The 14,198-nt window shown below is 31.3% G+C and overlaps 1 protein-coding gene across 1 annotated transcript in view; it reads left to right on the top strand.

The window, feature by feature from the left end:
* The window catches only part of LOC140432302 (uncharacterized), an 803,181-nt gene that overhangs the window by 94,009 nt on the left and 694,974 nt on the right, over positions 1-14,198 (top strand). The window contains exons 6-7 of the mRNA XM_072520128.1: positions 10,635-10,798; positions 12,877-13,145. Of these exons, the coding sequence (XP_072376229.1) occupies positions 10,635-10,798; positions 12,877-13,145 (433 nt within the window). The remainder of the gene's footprint in view (positions 1-10,634; positions 10,799-12,876; positions 13,146-14,198) is intronic.

Here is a 14,198-nt window from a genome sequence, read left to right as displayed (position 1 = left end):
ATTTAAGGTCACATGTTCCTTGTTGGCCCGCATTCGATAAATGGTATCACGAATTTCAAATTTTTTCCATCTGGAATATCTTTCGTTTTCAATGATAGGCGAGTTTTTCGGTGATCTTCTTTCGGCCGTTCATTATTGCGATTTTGTAATACTCCTCTTAGTTTGGTTTCACTAATTCCTAGAGCATCACATACGCGTTGTTGAACAGACATTACCGATTTTAAAGGACCGCCATTTTCTTTTTCATCCGTAAAATACTTATGTACACTACAAATTAGACTATCTACATCTAACACACGTCTAGACATGTTTAAATATTTTCACCAAACATACAATGTCAAAACTGGCAAAGAATCAATTCAACTGCAAAATTGTAAAAAACTTTTTTATCCTACCCCAATGTTATTTTAATGTATTTTAAAATATGACCATTAATGCAGTTTTTACCTAATTTTCTGGGAAGTCGTTTACTGCAACTGATTATCAATGAGTCATTAGCATAATTTTGTTAATCCGAAACCCGCGTAAATATAGCGAACCGACTATATATTTCAATGCCAATTTTCTATCTTCACTTAATTTTTCTTGTGTGATTGTGGGTCTGATTTGATCAGGTAGTATGTTTGTGTTTTCACCTTCTAGTAGATATTTTGGAGAAAACTTTGTTATCGTATGATCCGTTTTATTGTAGGCTTCTACACATTTTTGTGCAACTGTTGCCCATGCAAATTTGTTTTTTGTTTCATTTATTTTACATCTTATTTTGTTTATGAGCGTTTGGTTTACTCTTTCATTCAGCCCATTAGAAAATGGTGCATCAACGGCAGTGAATCTCAGTTTTTTATATTATTATGCTTAAAAAATTGTTTATATTCTTTTGAGTCTATTCCAGGGTATTAATATGTCAACACTATGTCCACTTAATAATTGTCTGTTACCATTTTTGTCAATTTTATAAAGTCCATTGCACTTTGATTCTTAGCAGTTAAAATATAAACTTACCGTCTAAAATGTTCAATTAATATTATGGAGGTACTTCTTTGTTGACCGACACACACCAAATCCTACAACTGTGTCTATAAAAAATTTCAAATGGTCGTTTTACTGGACCTAAATGTGACATCCATCCATATTTTGGTTTTCTTCTTGATTTATTTTTCAAACAAATTTCACAGTTATTGCGTATTTTTCTTATGTTTTTTAACAAGTTTTTTGCTGTATAAAATGGAATTATTTTGTTTATCATCTGTGTTTCTCTTAAAAGGCAGTAGGTACCATAGGTTCTTTTTATTATATCTCTATATAAAATTTATCTTATGAAAATTTTCTCTCTTTTTCTTATTTTTTTTATAATAGATTCAATTCTTAAATGTCAAATTACTATTGTGTAAATTTATTTATCTTGTTTTATCTCTGAAACATCTATTATGTTAATTTTTCTTATTGATTCACTCATTTGTAAATCACTATAATAATGGTTTACAAACTTTATAAAATCGTCAAAGTTTTTCTCTGGTTCTAATACTGGATTTCTGGTCAGAGAGTCCGCTTTTTGGTTTGTTGCTCCTGGATCATATTAAACCCTAAAGTTGTATTGTCATAAGCAGTAAGCCAAGTCACCTAATACTTCATCTGTTCTAGCTTTAAAATTCATATCTTACAAGGGTTTATGGTCACAATATATTGTAGTGAATTTATTAATTATAATTTATTCTATTTTATTTATTAATTATTTACTAATTTATTATATTGTTCTTATTTTAATTTATTAAAAAGCACGATAATTTATATCAACAATTTATTTAATTAATAATTACATAATTTATGTATCCGAACGCTACAATTAAATCGCGACCGCGAATCTTCAAAACTAACTGTCCCTTTCAAATAAATGTCCTGTTATATACGCCAGTACCGTTAAGCTAGAAACATCGACAGCCCTCTCGACTAGCGGCGAAATTATAACGGCAAACTGGTATTTTCACATCGGCTCGTCCAGAAGTTTCGAACTGTTGTTTTTATAACAAAGGGTGTTGTCAGGTAGGCATTACCTAGAAAATACTCGAATGAATAAGCATATTAGTGATAAACATGTTTACCGTTCTGAGTCATACGACACGTCACCATCTATCGTAACGATACCTTAAATTCTTTGTCCATTAGCCAATGTTGTCAATATTTTACTGCTGCTTTTATGGCTAAGCATTCTAGATATATTGCTTTTTTTCTTCTTTTGTGCTTCTGTTAACTTTTTTGGAAATGAGCTACTGGTCTACTATTGCCATTTTCATCATTCTGTTCCACACCAATCATGCTCAGCTTCCACACCAATCATGGATGCATCTGTGGAGATTTGAATTGAAAGATTTGAGTCAAATATCTTTAGAATTGGTTGTGAACACAACCCAGTTTTTATCTTATCAAAGGCTTCTTGAGATTCTTTTGTCCAAATGAACTTAAGATTTTTCCTTAATAGTTTATATAGTGGGTCAAGTATAACTGCCCTGTGTGGTATAAATTTTTGAGAAAAATTTATTTTTTCCAAAAATTGGCGGCCATTTTTCCTTTTTTTCCTGAACCGGAAAATTTTTTACAGCAGTTATGTAATCTTTTAATGGTCTCACCGAATTCTTTTCGATTATGTCGCCCTATTTATTAGGGTATTTTTATTAGGGCACTATTTTTCGCAAATGAGCACTTTGAGAATTTTAGTTTAAAACCTTTCATAATTGCTCCCAAGAATGTAGATATATGTGAAATGTGATCTGTAAATGTCCTTGAGAATATTATAATATTATCAATAAAGTTTATTGTAAAATCTGACATTTTATATTTTCTTATTATATTACTCAGCTTAATTTGGAAAATGGCTGGTGATGTTTTCAATCCAAATGGTAGACAGGTCCAGTGAAAGTGTCCCTGTTGTGTTACAAATGCTGTTTATGTTTATCTTCAATTTTCATTGGAATTGACGAGAATGCTTAAATAATATCTTATGTTGTAAAGTAATTACAGTTTACTGTTTTTATTATTAAATCTTCTATCAGTGGAAAAGGCTGTTATTGGGGTGTGACTATTTTATTAAGCTCTCTAAAGTCTATACACAGTCTTGATTTTTTTTCCTCTTCTTTTTTATATTCCAATGTGACGGGAGCAGCAAAAAGGCTATAAATATGACTCTTCAATCAGACTCTTTTCCAATAATTTTGCTACTTGATTTTCTATCTCTTTATTATTCTCCATTGTGCATCTATAGGGGCGTTTGTAGCAGCATTTTTCTACCATTAGTCAATGTGGGCCTCAAAATATTTATCTGTATTTTAACAACATCATATTTATCCTTGGCAAATACTGTTGCATATTTATCTATTATTTCTTCAATTTTAGCTTGCTTATATGAATTCAGATGGTTTTTTATCAGTTTAAATTGATCAATATTTAAATTTTAATTGAAATTAATGTTATAATCTTTTTTGTTTATGTCACCTAGTACTTCAGGAGTTTTGACATATTTGTTTTTTCTTGTGATTCTATATTTTTACTTAAATCATTGTTTTGTATAATCTCAAACCAGCTAAAAAGTCATACTTAAGTTTTTCATTTTCTATAATAAAAACATTTATTTCTTTCTCAACTTTTAAAATTTTTAATGTTACTGTCTTACTAATAAAACACTCGTATTCTAAGGTTATTCCGTATTTATATCTAGAATAGTTATCCTAAGTATAAGGTAAATATAATACTAAAATAATTTGTTACAAATAAACTCGGTATATGTTAATTATAATTATTCCCACTTTATTACGAAATAATAGTTTGGCAATGTCGCAATCTTTTGCACAAATACATAGAACACCGACATATTGAGTGAAATATATGTCAATTTTGATTTTTCTTTGAAACCGACAACTGACACCAAATATATCTTTTTCTTTATTTGTTATCTTATATGTTGAGTTTAAGTATTTTAAAATTGCAAAAAAGTTGCAAGAAATTGCAAAAATTGCCAAGGTATTTTAAAAATGGATTTTTCTTTCTTTGAAAGTTTTTCTTTTTCGTGTATTTTCCATCATGTTAATAAAATTCTCAACTTCCTCGATAGCCGCAACACCTCTTAAACACATTTTTTTATTATATAGCTACTTAGTTACTCACAAAACAATACAAAAAATAATATATTCTTGTCACTGATGACTTTGACATTCATAAAATAGGTTATACCACCGTTATACTAGACTTAAATAAGGGTGTGGGTCAGTATAATCTTGGAATAAATTCTTATACCAAGTATAACCTATATCTAAGTTATTCCATGTTTATTGTTAGTGATTTTGCTTATACCTGATTTATTCTGAGTATAAGTTTTATACATGGTTTATTAGTTATGCTGTTAATGTTTAATATTCCATTCCTTTTGTTTTATTTTCAATATCTTTGAATGTATCAGTGACACATTATATCCTGGATCATAAAATGCATTAACATCCAGTGTGTTGTTTATTTTTACCTTGAAGACAATTAATGGTATTATTGTAAGTTTTTTGGATTCTGGTTGCTTAATTCCACTTCTAACATTGCATTGTTATTGACTGTCTTCACATGACCAGCTTTATCTCTTTTTTCTTTAATCCAGCAATTCTTCACAGAATGGAACCTTTTTCCTTTGTACGCATTTTCACATATTTTACAAGTAGTTGTTTCCTTTGTTTGTTTGAATTTATTTACAAGTTTATTTTCACTTGAAGGTGTTCAAGTTTATATATCTCATTGCGTAAATCTTGAGTACCTTGTAGCAGTCCTCTATCAATTTTATCTGCTACATTAGTTGGTAAGCATACTAGCATGATGAGAACTGAATGATGGACGGACGAAATACGAAAGAAAGTGAAGATCAAAAAAGAAAAAGGGAAGAGATATCTAAGTACAAAGCGCCCTGAAGATTATGAGGCATATAAGGAAAAAAGAAAAGAGGTTAAAATAGCTGTTAAAGCAGAAAAAAAAAGGTCATGGGAAAAGTTTGGACTAAAAATTACAAATAATTATAGAGAAAATCAAAAACTCTTCTATGGCACATTAAAACAGCTCAGACAAAAGAAAGAGCACATGATGCCGAATATAAAAGACAAGAATGGAAAGGTAATAACAGAAGAAAACCAAATAATGGAAAGATGGAGAGAACATTTCAAAGAGCTAACTCATACAGGCGTAGACAACATAGTGGAGATACAAGAAATAAATGAAGAACAAAAAGTAGAACCCATAACAACAGAGGAACTAGAAAAGGCAATTGAAAGAGTTAAATTAGGCAAAGCACCAGGCAAGGATTACATCACTCCGGAAATAATAAAATTCATGGGAACAGAGGGAGTGGACAGCATGAAAGAACTAATGAATGATATCATAAAGAGAGCAGAAATACTACAGGACTGGAAGAAAGACATTATACTACCAATACACAAAAAGGGCGACAAGAGAAACTGTAATAATTACCGAGGTATTACTATATCAGTATTTCTGAGAAGGTATTCGCAAGAATAATAGAAACAAGAATAAAAACCCAAATAGAACCAACTATGGAAGATACACAATGTGGATTCAGGAAGGACAAAAGCACGCAAGATCACATATTCACAATAAGATAAGTAAGTGAGAAAGTAATCAATAAAAATAGAGAAATACATATATGCTTTATTAATCTGGAAAAGGCGTTCGACAGAATACAAAGAAAGGACGTATGAAGGACATTAAAGGAAAAAGGAGTTGACAGGATAACAATTGACGTAATAAAGGATATGTACAATAATAGTACAAATACGGTGGATGTGTGGGATGCGTGTTGAGCCCACTGCTGTTCTCAGTGGTACTGGATAAAGCAATAAAGAAAGTCAAGAGAAGAATGAGAAAACTAACATTAGGATACTGGCAAATGAAACAGACTCAAATATCCGAGCATATCATATTTGCAGACGACATGGTTTTGATAGCAAAAAACAGAGACGATATATAGAACAACCTTTAAATCCTAGAAGAAGAACTGTTAAACATAAATATGAAAATAAATACAGAGAAAACAAAAACAATGATAATTTCAAATAAGAGAAAGACACACGCAATACAATTAAACGGAAAACAACTAGAACAAGTGGAACATTTTAAATACCTAGGAGTAATAATTAAATCAAACGGTAAACAAGACATGGAAATAAATGAGAGAATAGGAAGAACAGAAAGCTTATTTAACCTTCGGAGTACCAAGATTATTTGACTTACTTAGATTACCATGATGGGTCAAGCGTGACCCATTCTCATTTTATTTATAAGGATGTTTTAAATAGTCAGTATTGTTATACAGTATCTTTAATTTAACAAAAAACAAAGAAACAAAATAATTATAATACTAAATTTCTGTATTTAAATTTTTAAGATGGTTCACCATCCTGGTCTTTTTGGGAGTAGTTGCATTTAATTTTTTACAATATGTACTTCTTCGCGTTTTGAATGAGTATTAAAAATAAATCTTTTACACATGTCACACCGTTTTGAATATTTATTGTCACTACCCCTACAAGAATAACAACGACCTCGTTTTGTTGCAGATTGCGGCGCTTCTATTTGCTTTTTTACACTAACACCGGTGGTCTCTATTGCAGCGATTACGGATTTATGGTATCCGGTGGGTTCTTCTTGTATTGTTTCCGCTCTTCGTTTTATATTGGGTGAGGTTAATTGTTTTCCAAGCTCCTTCAGAAATAGTTTTCTGCGATGTTTTATATTTACTTGGTTCTTCCATTCAGGATTTTTCGTATTCCATAGAACGAAAGCATTGTAGCACGCAATATCCAAAAAGTTGAAAAATATACGTAAGAGCCATCTTCTTGTTGCTCTTTTACATGTGTACTCTCGAATAAATTTATCTAAAATATTGACTCCACTTTTGGTTTTGTTGTAATCCAAAATAATCCTTGGTTTAAACTTTTGATTTTCATCAGAAATTTCATGTTCATTGTGTAAGGTCGATAACAATACAACAAACTTGTTAGGCTTGGTTACATAATGAAACTAAGGTAATGTTTTTAGTGAACAAAAATTTTGAAGAATACAGTGAGCGATCTGTCATTTCAAGCAATGATTTGGGTAAACTCTTCCTATTTTTTCTGATAGTACCCAAAAGAGTTAAATTTTTGGATGAGTTCTTCAGATAAAGCAATGTCGGTAAAAAAATTATCAGTTGTAATATTTTGACCAGACCTATACCAATGTTCTGCAAGTGTTTTGACAACTCTTGGTCCTTGGTTACGTTCACATTGATCACCAATCTTTCCAGTATATATCTCAAAGTTACAGTAATAAAAATTTTAAGCGTCACATAGGGTCCAAGCCTTTATACCATATTTCTTCGGTTTACTTGGTATATAAACGTCCCCTAAAATCAATAAGCTGCTCGTCGATAGTACCAAAAGCAGATGGTTCATATGATTCCCTACAATTTTGGGCAAATAGATCAGCAATTTCTCGAATAGGAGCTAATTTATCTCGTTCTCTTCTTTCTGCTCTCGTATCCAAATTATCAAAGCGAATATACTTCAAAATACTTAAACATCTATTCCGGCTTAGAGATGCTTTATAAATAGGACGCGTAAATGCATTATTTGTATTGGACCATAAATTCTGCACTTTCTCATGGGACTCTCTGAACCTTCCACATAATATAAGTATACCAAAGAAAGCACGCAGTTCGACTAGATCAACTTTAATCCAATCCTTCATGTTTTCCTCGTTCTTACTGTTATACGCAGCTATGAACTCAAAGCTCTCTTATTGGTATACTCGAGAATCATTGACATAATACTATCAGAAAAAAATAAATTAAAGGCATCCATGCATGTCTCAATATTTTGACTTTTCTTAGTTAGACCTACGTTTTTCTGTAATAAATTACATGCCAATGTCTTACCCTTTTTTGGAGCTAAATAACGCCATGTTCGTCCTTCGCACAAAACATCAGATACGTTAGATCTTTCACTATCTATATTTTCAGAAGTTGTCGCTAAAACTTCCTTGTTCTCGAGTTCAGTAATTGATAAATTACCTTCATGTGCTTCTGGCTCATAACCGTCATTATCACTCGCTTCACTATTGCTTTCATCAAGCTCTGCAAGGCCATCTTCTTCACTATCTGATAGGAGTAAGGCATACAACTCAGCTTCACCCAAAGGTTTATTCTTTTTCCACATTTTGATATAATACTGCACACTTCAAGATCGATGCTTGATTTAAATTTATAAACAAACGTGAAATACCGCTTTACACCAAAGTTGGACCTCTCGTCTCGGACTTTCTTGTAGAACATGCCTATTGGACACTACATTTACTCCCAAGGTTAACTTCTATCGACAAATATTTCTACAAACATAATCATTTGGCCTTAAATACGTTCACTGGTAAACAGAGACGGCTGCGTTTTACGTGTACCTACAAACATATTGAAAAATACTTCGAAATCCCAAGAACGGGTCAGGACTGACCCGGCATCATAGATTTTACGTAGAGGAAAAACTGTAATTTGCATGTTCACGAATGATACACGAAAAAATAGATTGAAACAGATAAGGAGCACTTACGATCAATAGGATTTGTAAAAAAATTATTTCAGGAAATATTAAGAAATAAGTGAATTTCGGGTCACGCTTGACCCAGTCTTGGTACTCCGAAGGTTAACACTATGAAAACAACATTTTTGGGGAAAAAAGAAATACCGGAGAAGGTAAAAACGGCAGTCGTTAAATCAGTAGTTAGACCTACAATCATGTATAATAGCGAGTCATGGGCATTGACTGGGAGACAAAAATCTCGAGTCAATGCTATGGAAATGAGGTTCCTGAGAAAAATTGCAAACAGAAAAAAGACATACAAAATACGTAACGAAACAATCAGACAAAACCTAAAACTAGAACCAATAAACGAAAAAAATAATAGGGGAAAAACTAAGATGGTTCGGGCACGTGTGTAGAATGTCGAATAAAAGATTAACAAAACGAGTGTTTGAAACGAGAGTTCAAGGGAAAAACAAACGAGGAAGACCAAGAGTTAGGTGGGTAGACGAAATCAAAAAAGAAGTTGAGAAGAAAGGATTGACATGGGAAAGTGCACGAAATCTAACACAAGACCGGAAAGCATGGAGACAACAGTGCAAAACTTAACTCCACCAGCCTTACACCTAACGGTAGAAAGGCTTGGGACTAAGTAAGTAAGTAAGTAAGTAAGTAGTTGGTAGGCCCATGGCTATTAAATCTATTAATGTGCTTGTGTCAATGGATTTACTGCAGTAGTAGTTTTTCCTTTTTTATTGCATATTCTGATAAGGAGCCAGTTTGGTATTTAAATGTGTGAGCATATCGATATTGGAGACCACCCTTTACTTCCAAAAGTTTCACAAACATTTTTCTTCCAGCCTTGTCAATCCGATTCCACTGTAAATTTTAATCATACAGCTGTACCAATCTATACTCGCTTTTTCCAGAAAAAATTTAGGATTTCATTTTTTTTTCTTTTCTTCTAGTATTACACAAGGTTTACATTATCTTTCAAATTTAGATAGCCATTGGTTTGCAGTTGTATTCTTTCCATCAAATTTGTCAATCATAAAATCTTTTGCTATCTGGCTGAAATTCTGATTTTCAGATTTTTCTTCTTTACTTTCCATAAGTTTTTCCCATAGTTTTTGTATTGTGTCAACTCAAACATTTGATGTGGGTTCACTATCACTCTATCAATTCTTCTAAATATTGATTCTCAAAGAATAGATTTTCATCTTCATCTAAGTGTTTGTGATAATCCTTCTGTTAAGGTTATCCACACTTTTTTAGATTGATTTCTTTTCTTTATAGAGTTTTTAAAGTTCGAGTTAGAGTTCTTTTTAAAGTAAAGTAGTTGGACGTACCTGTGTTTTGCACACTTTTTTGTGTAAATTTAAAAGCAAAATTGTTGTTTTTTAATATGGTTTTTACAGCACTATAGAATTGAAAAAGTTGGGAGTAGATTTTTTAATAACCAAATTGAGTTGCTCTGAAAATAACAAAGATTTATTTATTACTACAAAATTCACTGTCACTGTCACTCATCTCAAGCTGCTTGGAAATCTTGCGTTCCGTCGGTAAGGCGGTAAAATCAAGTTTAAGAAAATCTCGACAGCAGGTGATATTGTATGTTGGGATTTTCTTTACATATATATCGTAAACTAATAAACAAAATCATAAAACTAATATTTTTTCAATTAAAGTAAAGTAGTTGTGTACCGAAACTGTTAGTTAGTTTTAAATTCGACTTTTTTACTTTTCTTCATTTTTTAATAAATGAAAAAGAAACAAATTAGACATTTTCAATAAATTTTTTTTTTGTAATTTTTTAAATACAGATTAAAGTTAAGACATGTTAAAGTGCGTTTTTGAAGTTAGTTTTCTGCATCTTCCTACTGAATAGACGAAGAAGATTTCTCACTGAATGACGAAAGTCGTATTACCAATTACTTCTCTCATTTAACTAGACAACACGTTTAAAACAGCAATAAATTTAATTTAATTCAGTCTTTTTTTACCTTTTGGGTTAAAAAATCTCAACATAAACCTATTTTTCAGGTTCTCCTGAGACAGCTGTAAACTTTCAAGATTTTAGAAACGGCCAGGAGAAGTGCGATGGCTTACTCATCCAACTACAGGATGGTAGCTCCTCATGGGCTCACTGTACAAAGTCAGGAGATGGACAAAAACAAATCGAGATTGTCTCTAGAGAAAATAGAGTGGTAAGTTAACTTCTTTTGGTATAGATTTTCTACATTCAGTAATCAGTAGCATTTGTTTAATTTTTTATCAATATTAGTCACAAAATAAACAATACAATTATAAAAATCTTAAGACTCTTTTCATTCAAATATATAATGGTATAACCCCATACAGACTTTGTCACTTTCTGTTTCATGAAACTCTTGCTTTAATGTAATCAACAAATATAACAACACAATTTTCATTACACTATTCTCAACAAAAAACAATTTAACTTTTGTTCCTGATAGAACTTCATAAAAAAATTATTTTAAAGGTCAAATATAAGCTTAAGAATATTTGTGGTTTCCTCTTTGAACATAAAGTTCTTTGTCTCTGAATTGATTGACAAATTGGGAAATCAAGGGGGTAAATGTAATCTAATGTTATAAAAATTGGAAAGTGGTCACTATTGTATAACGAATTTAAATGTTCCATGACAATGTAGTTGAGAGTGGTTGATTCTAGAAGAATATATAGATGGCCGAAAATGAGCCGTTATAAGAATTAAATCTACTTGGATTCCCTGTATTAAGTAACAATAAATCAGAACAATCAATTAGGTTTTTCAATAAGTTGCCCTATTTATTACTTTTTTGACTTCCCCATGCAGGGTGATGGCGGTTCATATCCCCTAAAATTAATTTAGGATATGGAATTTGGTCAATAAGATTATTTAATTCGTATATATCTAGATCATTAGGGTGTGGTAAATATATGTTAAATATGTTCATATTCTTATGATAAGTAATAGACACTGTTACAGCTTCAAGATTAGTACTCAATGTGATTGGTTCAGCTATAAAATCAGCTTTTGTGAAGATAACTACTCCGCAACTAGCTTGCTGGGCGATTCTATTTTTTTTTTTTTTAATTTTTTAGAAAATTTTTTAAAATCAAGTTAATTGGTAATTGGTTTAAAGTGGGTTTCCTGAAGACAAAGAATTATAGGAGAACGTTCGTAAATTATGAGTTGTAACTGTTCATAATGGGTATAAAACCCATTTATGTTCCATTAAACTATAAAGAAATTGGTCATGCCTTGTTGATCCTTAATTTTGTGATAATGATTCGTCTGTTTCATTAGCTAAAGAAGGGTTGGCGTTAATTTTTTTCATTAGTCTAGAAATATTATTTTTTAATCTAGAATTTTGTGTATAACAATGAACAAAATTTATGATATCAATTAGTTTATCTGGTTCGTTGGAGTAATCTTTTGAAATTAATTCAATTTTACGAGAGTGTTCAATGTGTTCATGAAAATCACATATTTCATTGAAATTTAGTACAAATGGAGGTGACCTATTTTCGATTTTGTCTTTGATGGTTTCGAAAGAGTGAATGACATATTCGCGGGAGGTTTTGGAAAAATTTTTTGACTTTTTTGTTTGGATTTTTTAGGATTATTAAAAATGCGTAAATCGGTTTTCGGATGGTCTTCGTTTTTTTAAGGAGATGATAAGTTATGTCTTTTTAGCAACTTAAAATTGACTATATTATTTGGGGTAATTGATGTTACTGTTGTAGTATTTTTGATGTTATCTACAAATGGTGATGTATTTTTGGAAGAAGAAGACGAAGTGTTTGGATTATCTTGAGATACGTTTTTTATGGGCTCAGTTTCTGTAAATTGATATATTTTATCTTGGGATTTAGATAATGATGATGTGGTTTGGGCTGAATCTAAGAGTGTTGTTGAAGAAAATGTGACTGCATTCTGACTCTTGGTGACCAATAATTTTACATTTGGAGCAGCTAAATCCGTCTATGAAAAGGTATAGCCGGTAGGAAGTATTATCAAGAGTTATGTTAAAAGAGTAGGAAAAGATTAAGTAATAAATAATATATTACCTTAGATATAGCAAGCCCTATATTAGAACTATACAAAAGATTGTAAAAACGAACCAAAATAACACCGTTCCCTTTTATTCTTATTGACATCTATGGTTCAAAATTTAAAATACAATAGTCCTTTCTTGCCTCTGCGTGTAACAAAATTTAAAGAAAAAAACAAAATACCACCTATCACTATCAATCTAATAATGTAAAATCTTTTCAGGTGCTGAAAGTCCGAATAAGAGCCTCTTCAGCAAAAAGCAGCAGCACATTTGCTTTGAAAATGTCATACCGCGCGGAACCAGTGGAAAGTGTAGTGGGGTTGTGCGATTTTGGTTGGGTGGTACTGAGACAGTTTTGTATTGGCGCAATGGAAGGGTTAAAGCTACCGTGGGCGCAGGCGGAAATGGAATGTGCGCGAAAAGGTGGCCACCTGGTGAGCGTCAGGAGCGATAGGGATCAACACATCATCGACAATTTGCTTGTTAATACGTAAGTATTTAGTTAATGTTATAAGATGTAGAATAAAACATGATTCAAGATTCTTACAGATCGTCGAGGATGGCAACAAAGCCTGGATTTAATTTAAATATTTTAGTACTTTAATTCAAACCGTGTTCATATTTATTTACTGACATATACCATATCATATTTACGTAACACAGATCATCGAGGATGGCAACAATGCCTGGATTTAATTTAAATATTTTAGTACTTTAATTCAAACCATGTTCATATTTGTTTACTGACATATACCATATCATATTTAAATAACACATATTTGCTCTTTCTTAATCTGCATATTTTTCATTTTTGACTACAATGCCTAAAGCTTTGACAAAAAACTGTGAATGTTTTATGGCATCAAGTTAAAAATTTGGAAAAAAATTTGGAAGTGGAACACCACTTTATATACACAATTAAAAAGTTATTAATAAAAATATTTAATATTTTTCTAAACGGGCTGCTCTGGACTACAATAATTATAAAATATACATGCTGACAATGAAATATAAAAATAATATCACTGGAGTTCAGATTTGCATATTGACATATAAAAGTGCATACCTAAATTTACTCTATCAATGAATGCATATATAACAATTTTTGCCAATTTGTTTAGTTGGTTTTTATTATACAGCATATTTACCATACAATTATGTATTCCCCAAACTAGAAATCTTTTAGCTACAGTTTACCAATGGGAATTATTCCGCCGTTCCTTGGATCTCTGACAAAAAAATATTTTTCATAGATTGTAAACATATTCCTTGTAATGTAATGTAATACATTTCTATAAAAAAGAATTTACCTAGTATTTATTTCTCAAAAATTGATGGTGACTTCTCCTTTCAAAACAATTCATTTCGGATAGATATATTGAATTAATGTGATTATTTATTTATTTGTAAAGCGACGCTAACAACCAAGTTTTTGTAAAGTGTAAATTGCCTAAAAATTAAAATACAGCACGTCAATTTGTATTGGAAGGCGGACGAATTTTCATGAAAAATTTATGTCCTCAAATGTAACCCCCTACTGCTC

This window comes from Diabrotica undecimpunctata, chromosome 1 (genome assembly GCF_040954645.1).
Source record: "Diabrotica undecimpunctata isolate CICGRU chromosome 1, icDiaUnde3, whole genome shotgun sequence".
Taxonomy (NCBI): Eukaryota; Metazoa; Arthropoda; class Insecta; order Coleoptera; family Chrysomelidae; genus Diabrotica; species Diabrotica undecimpunctata.
Note: the sequence above shows the minus strand (reverse complement) of the source record. Positions and strands in the feature narration are given on the sequence as shown.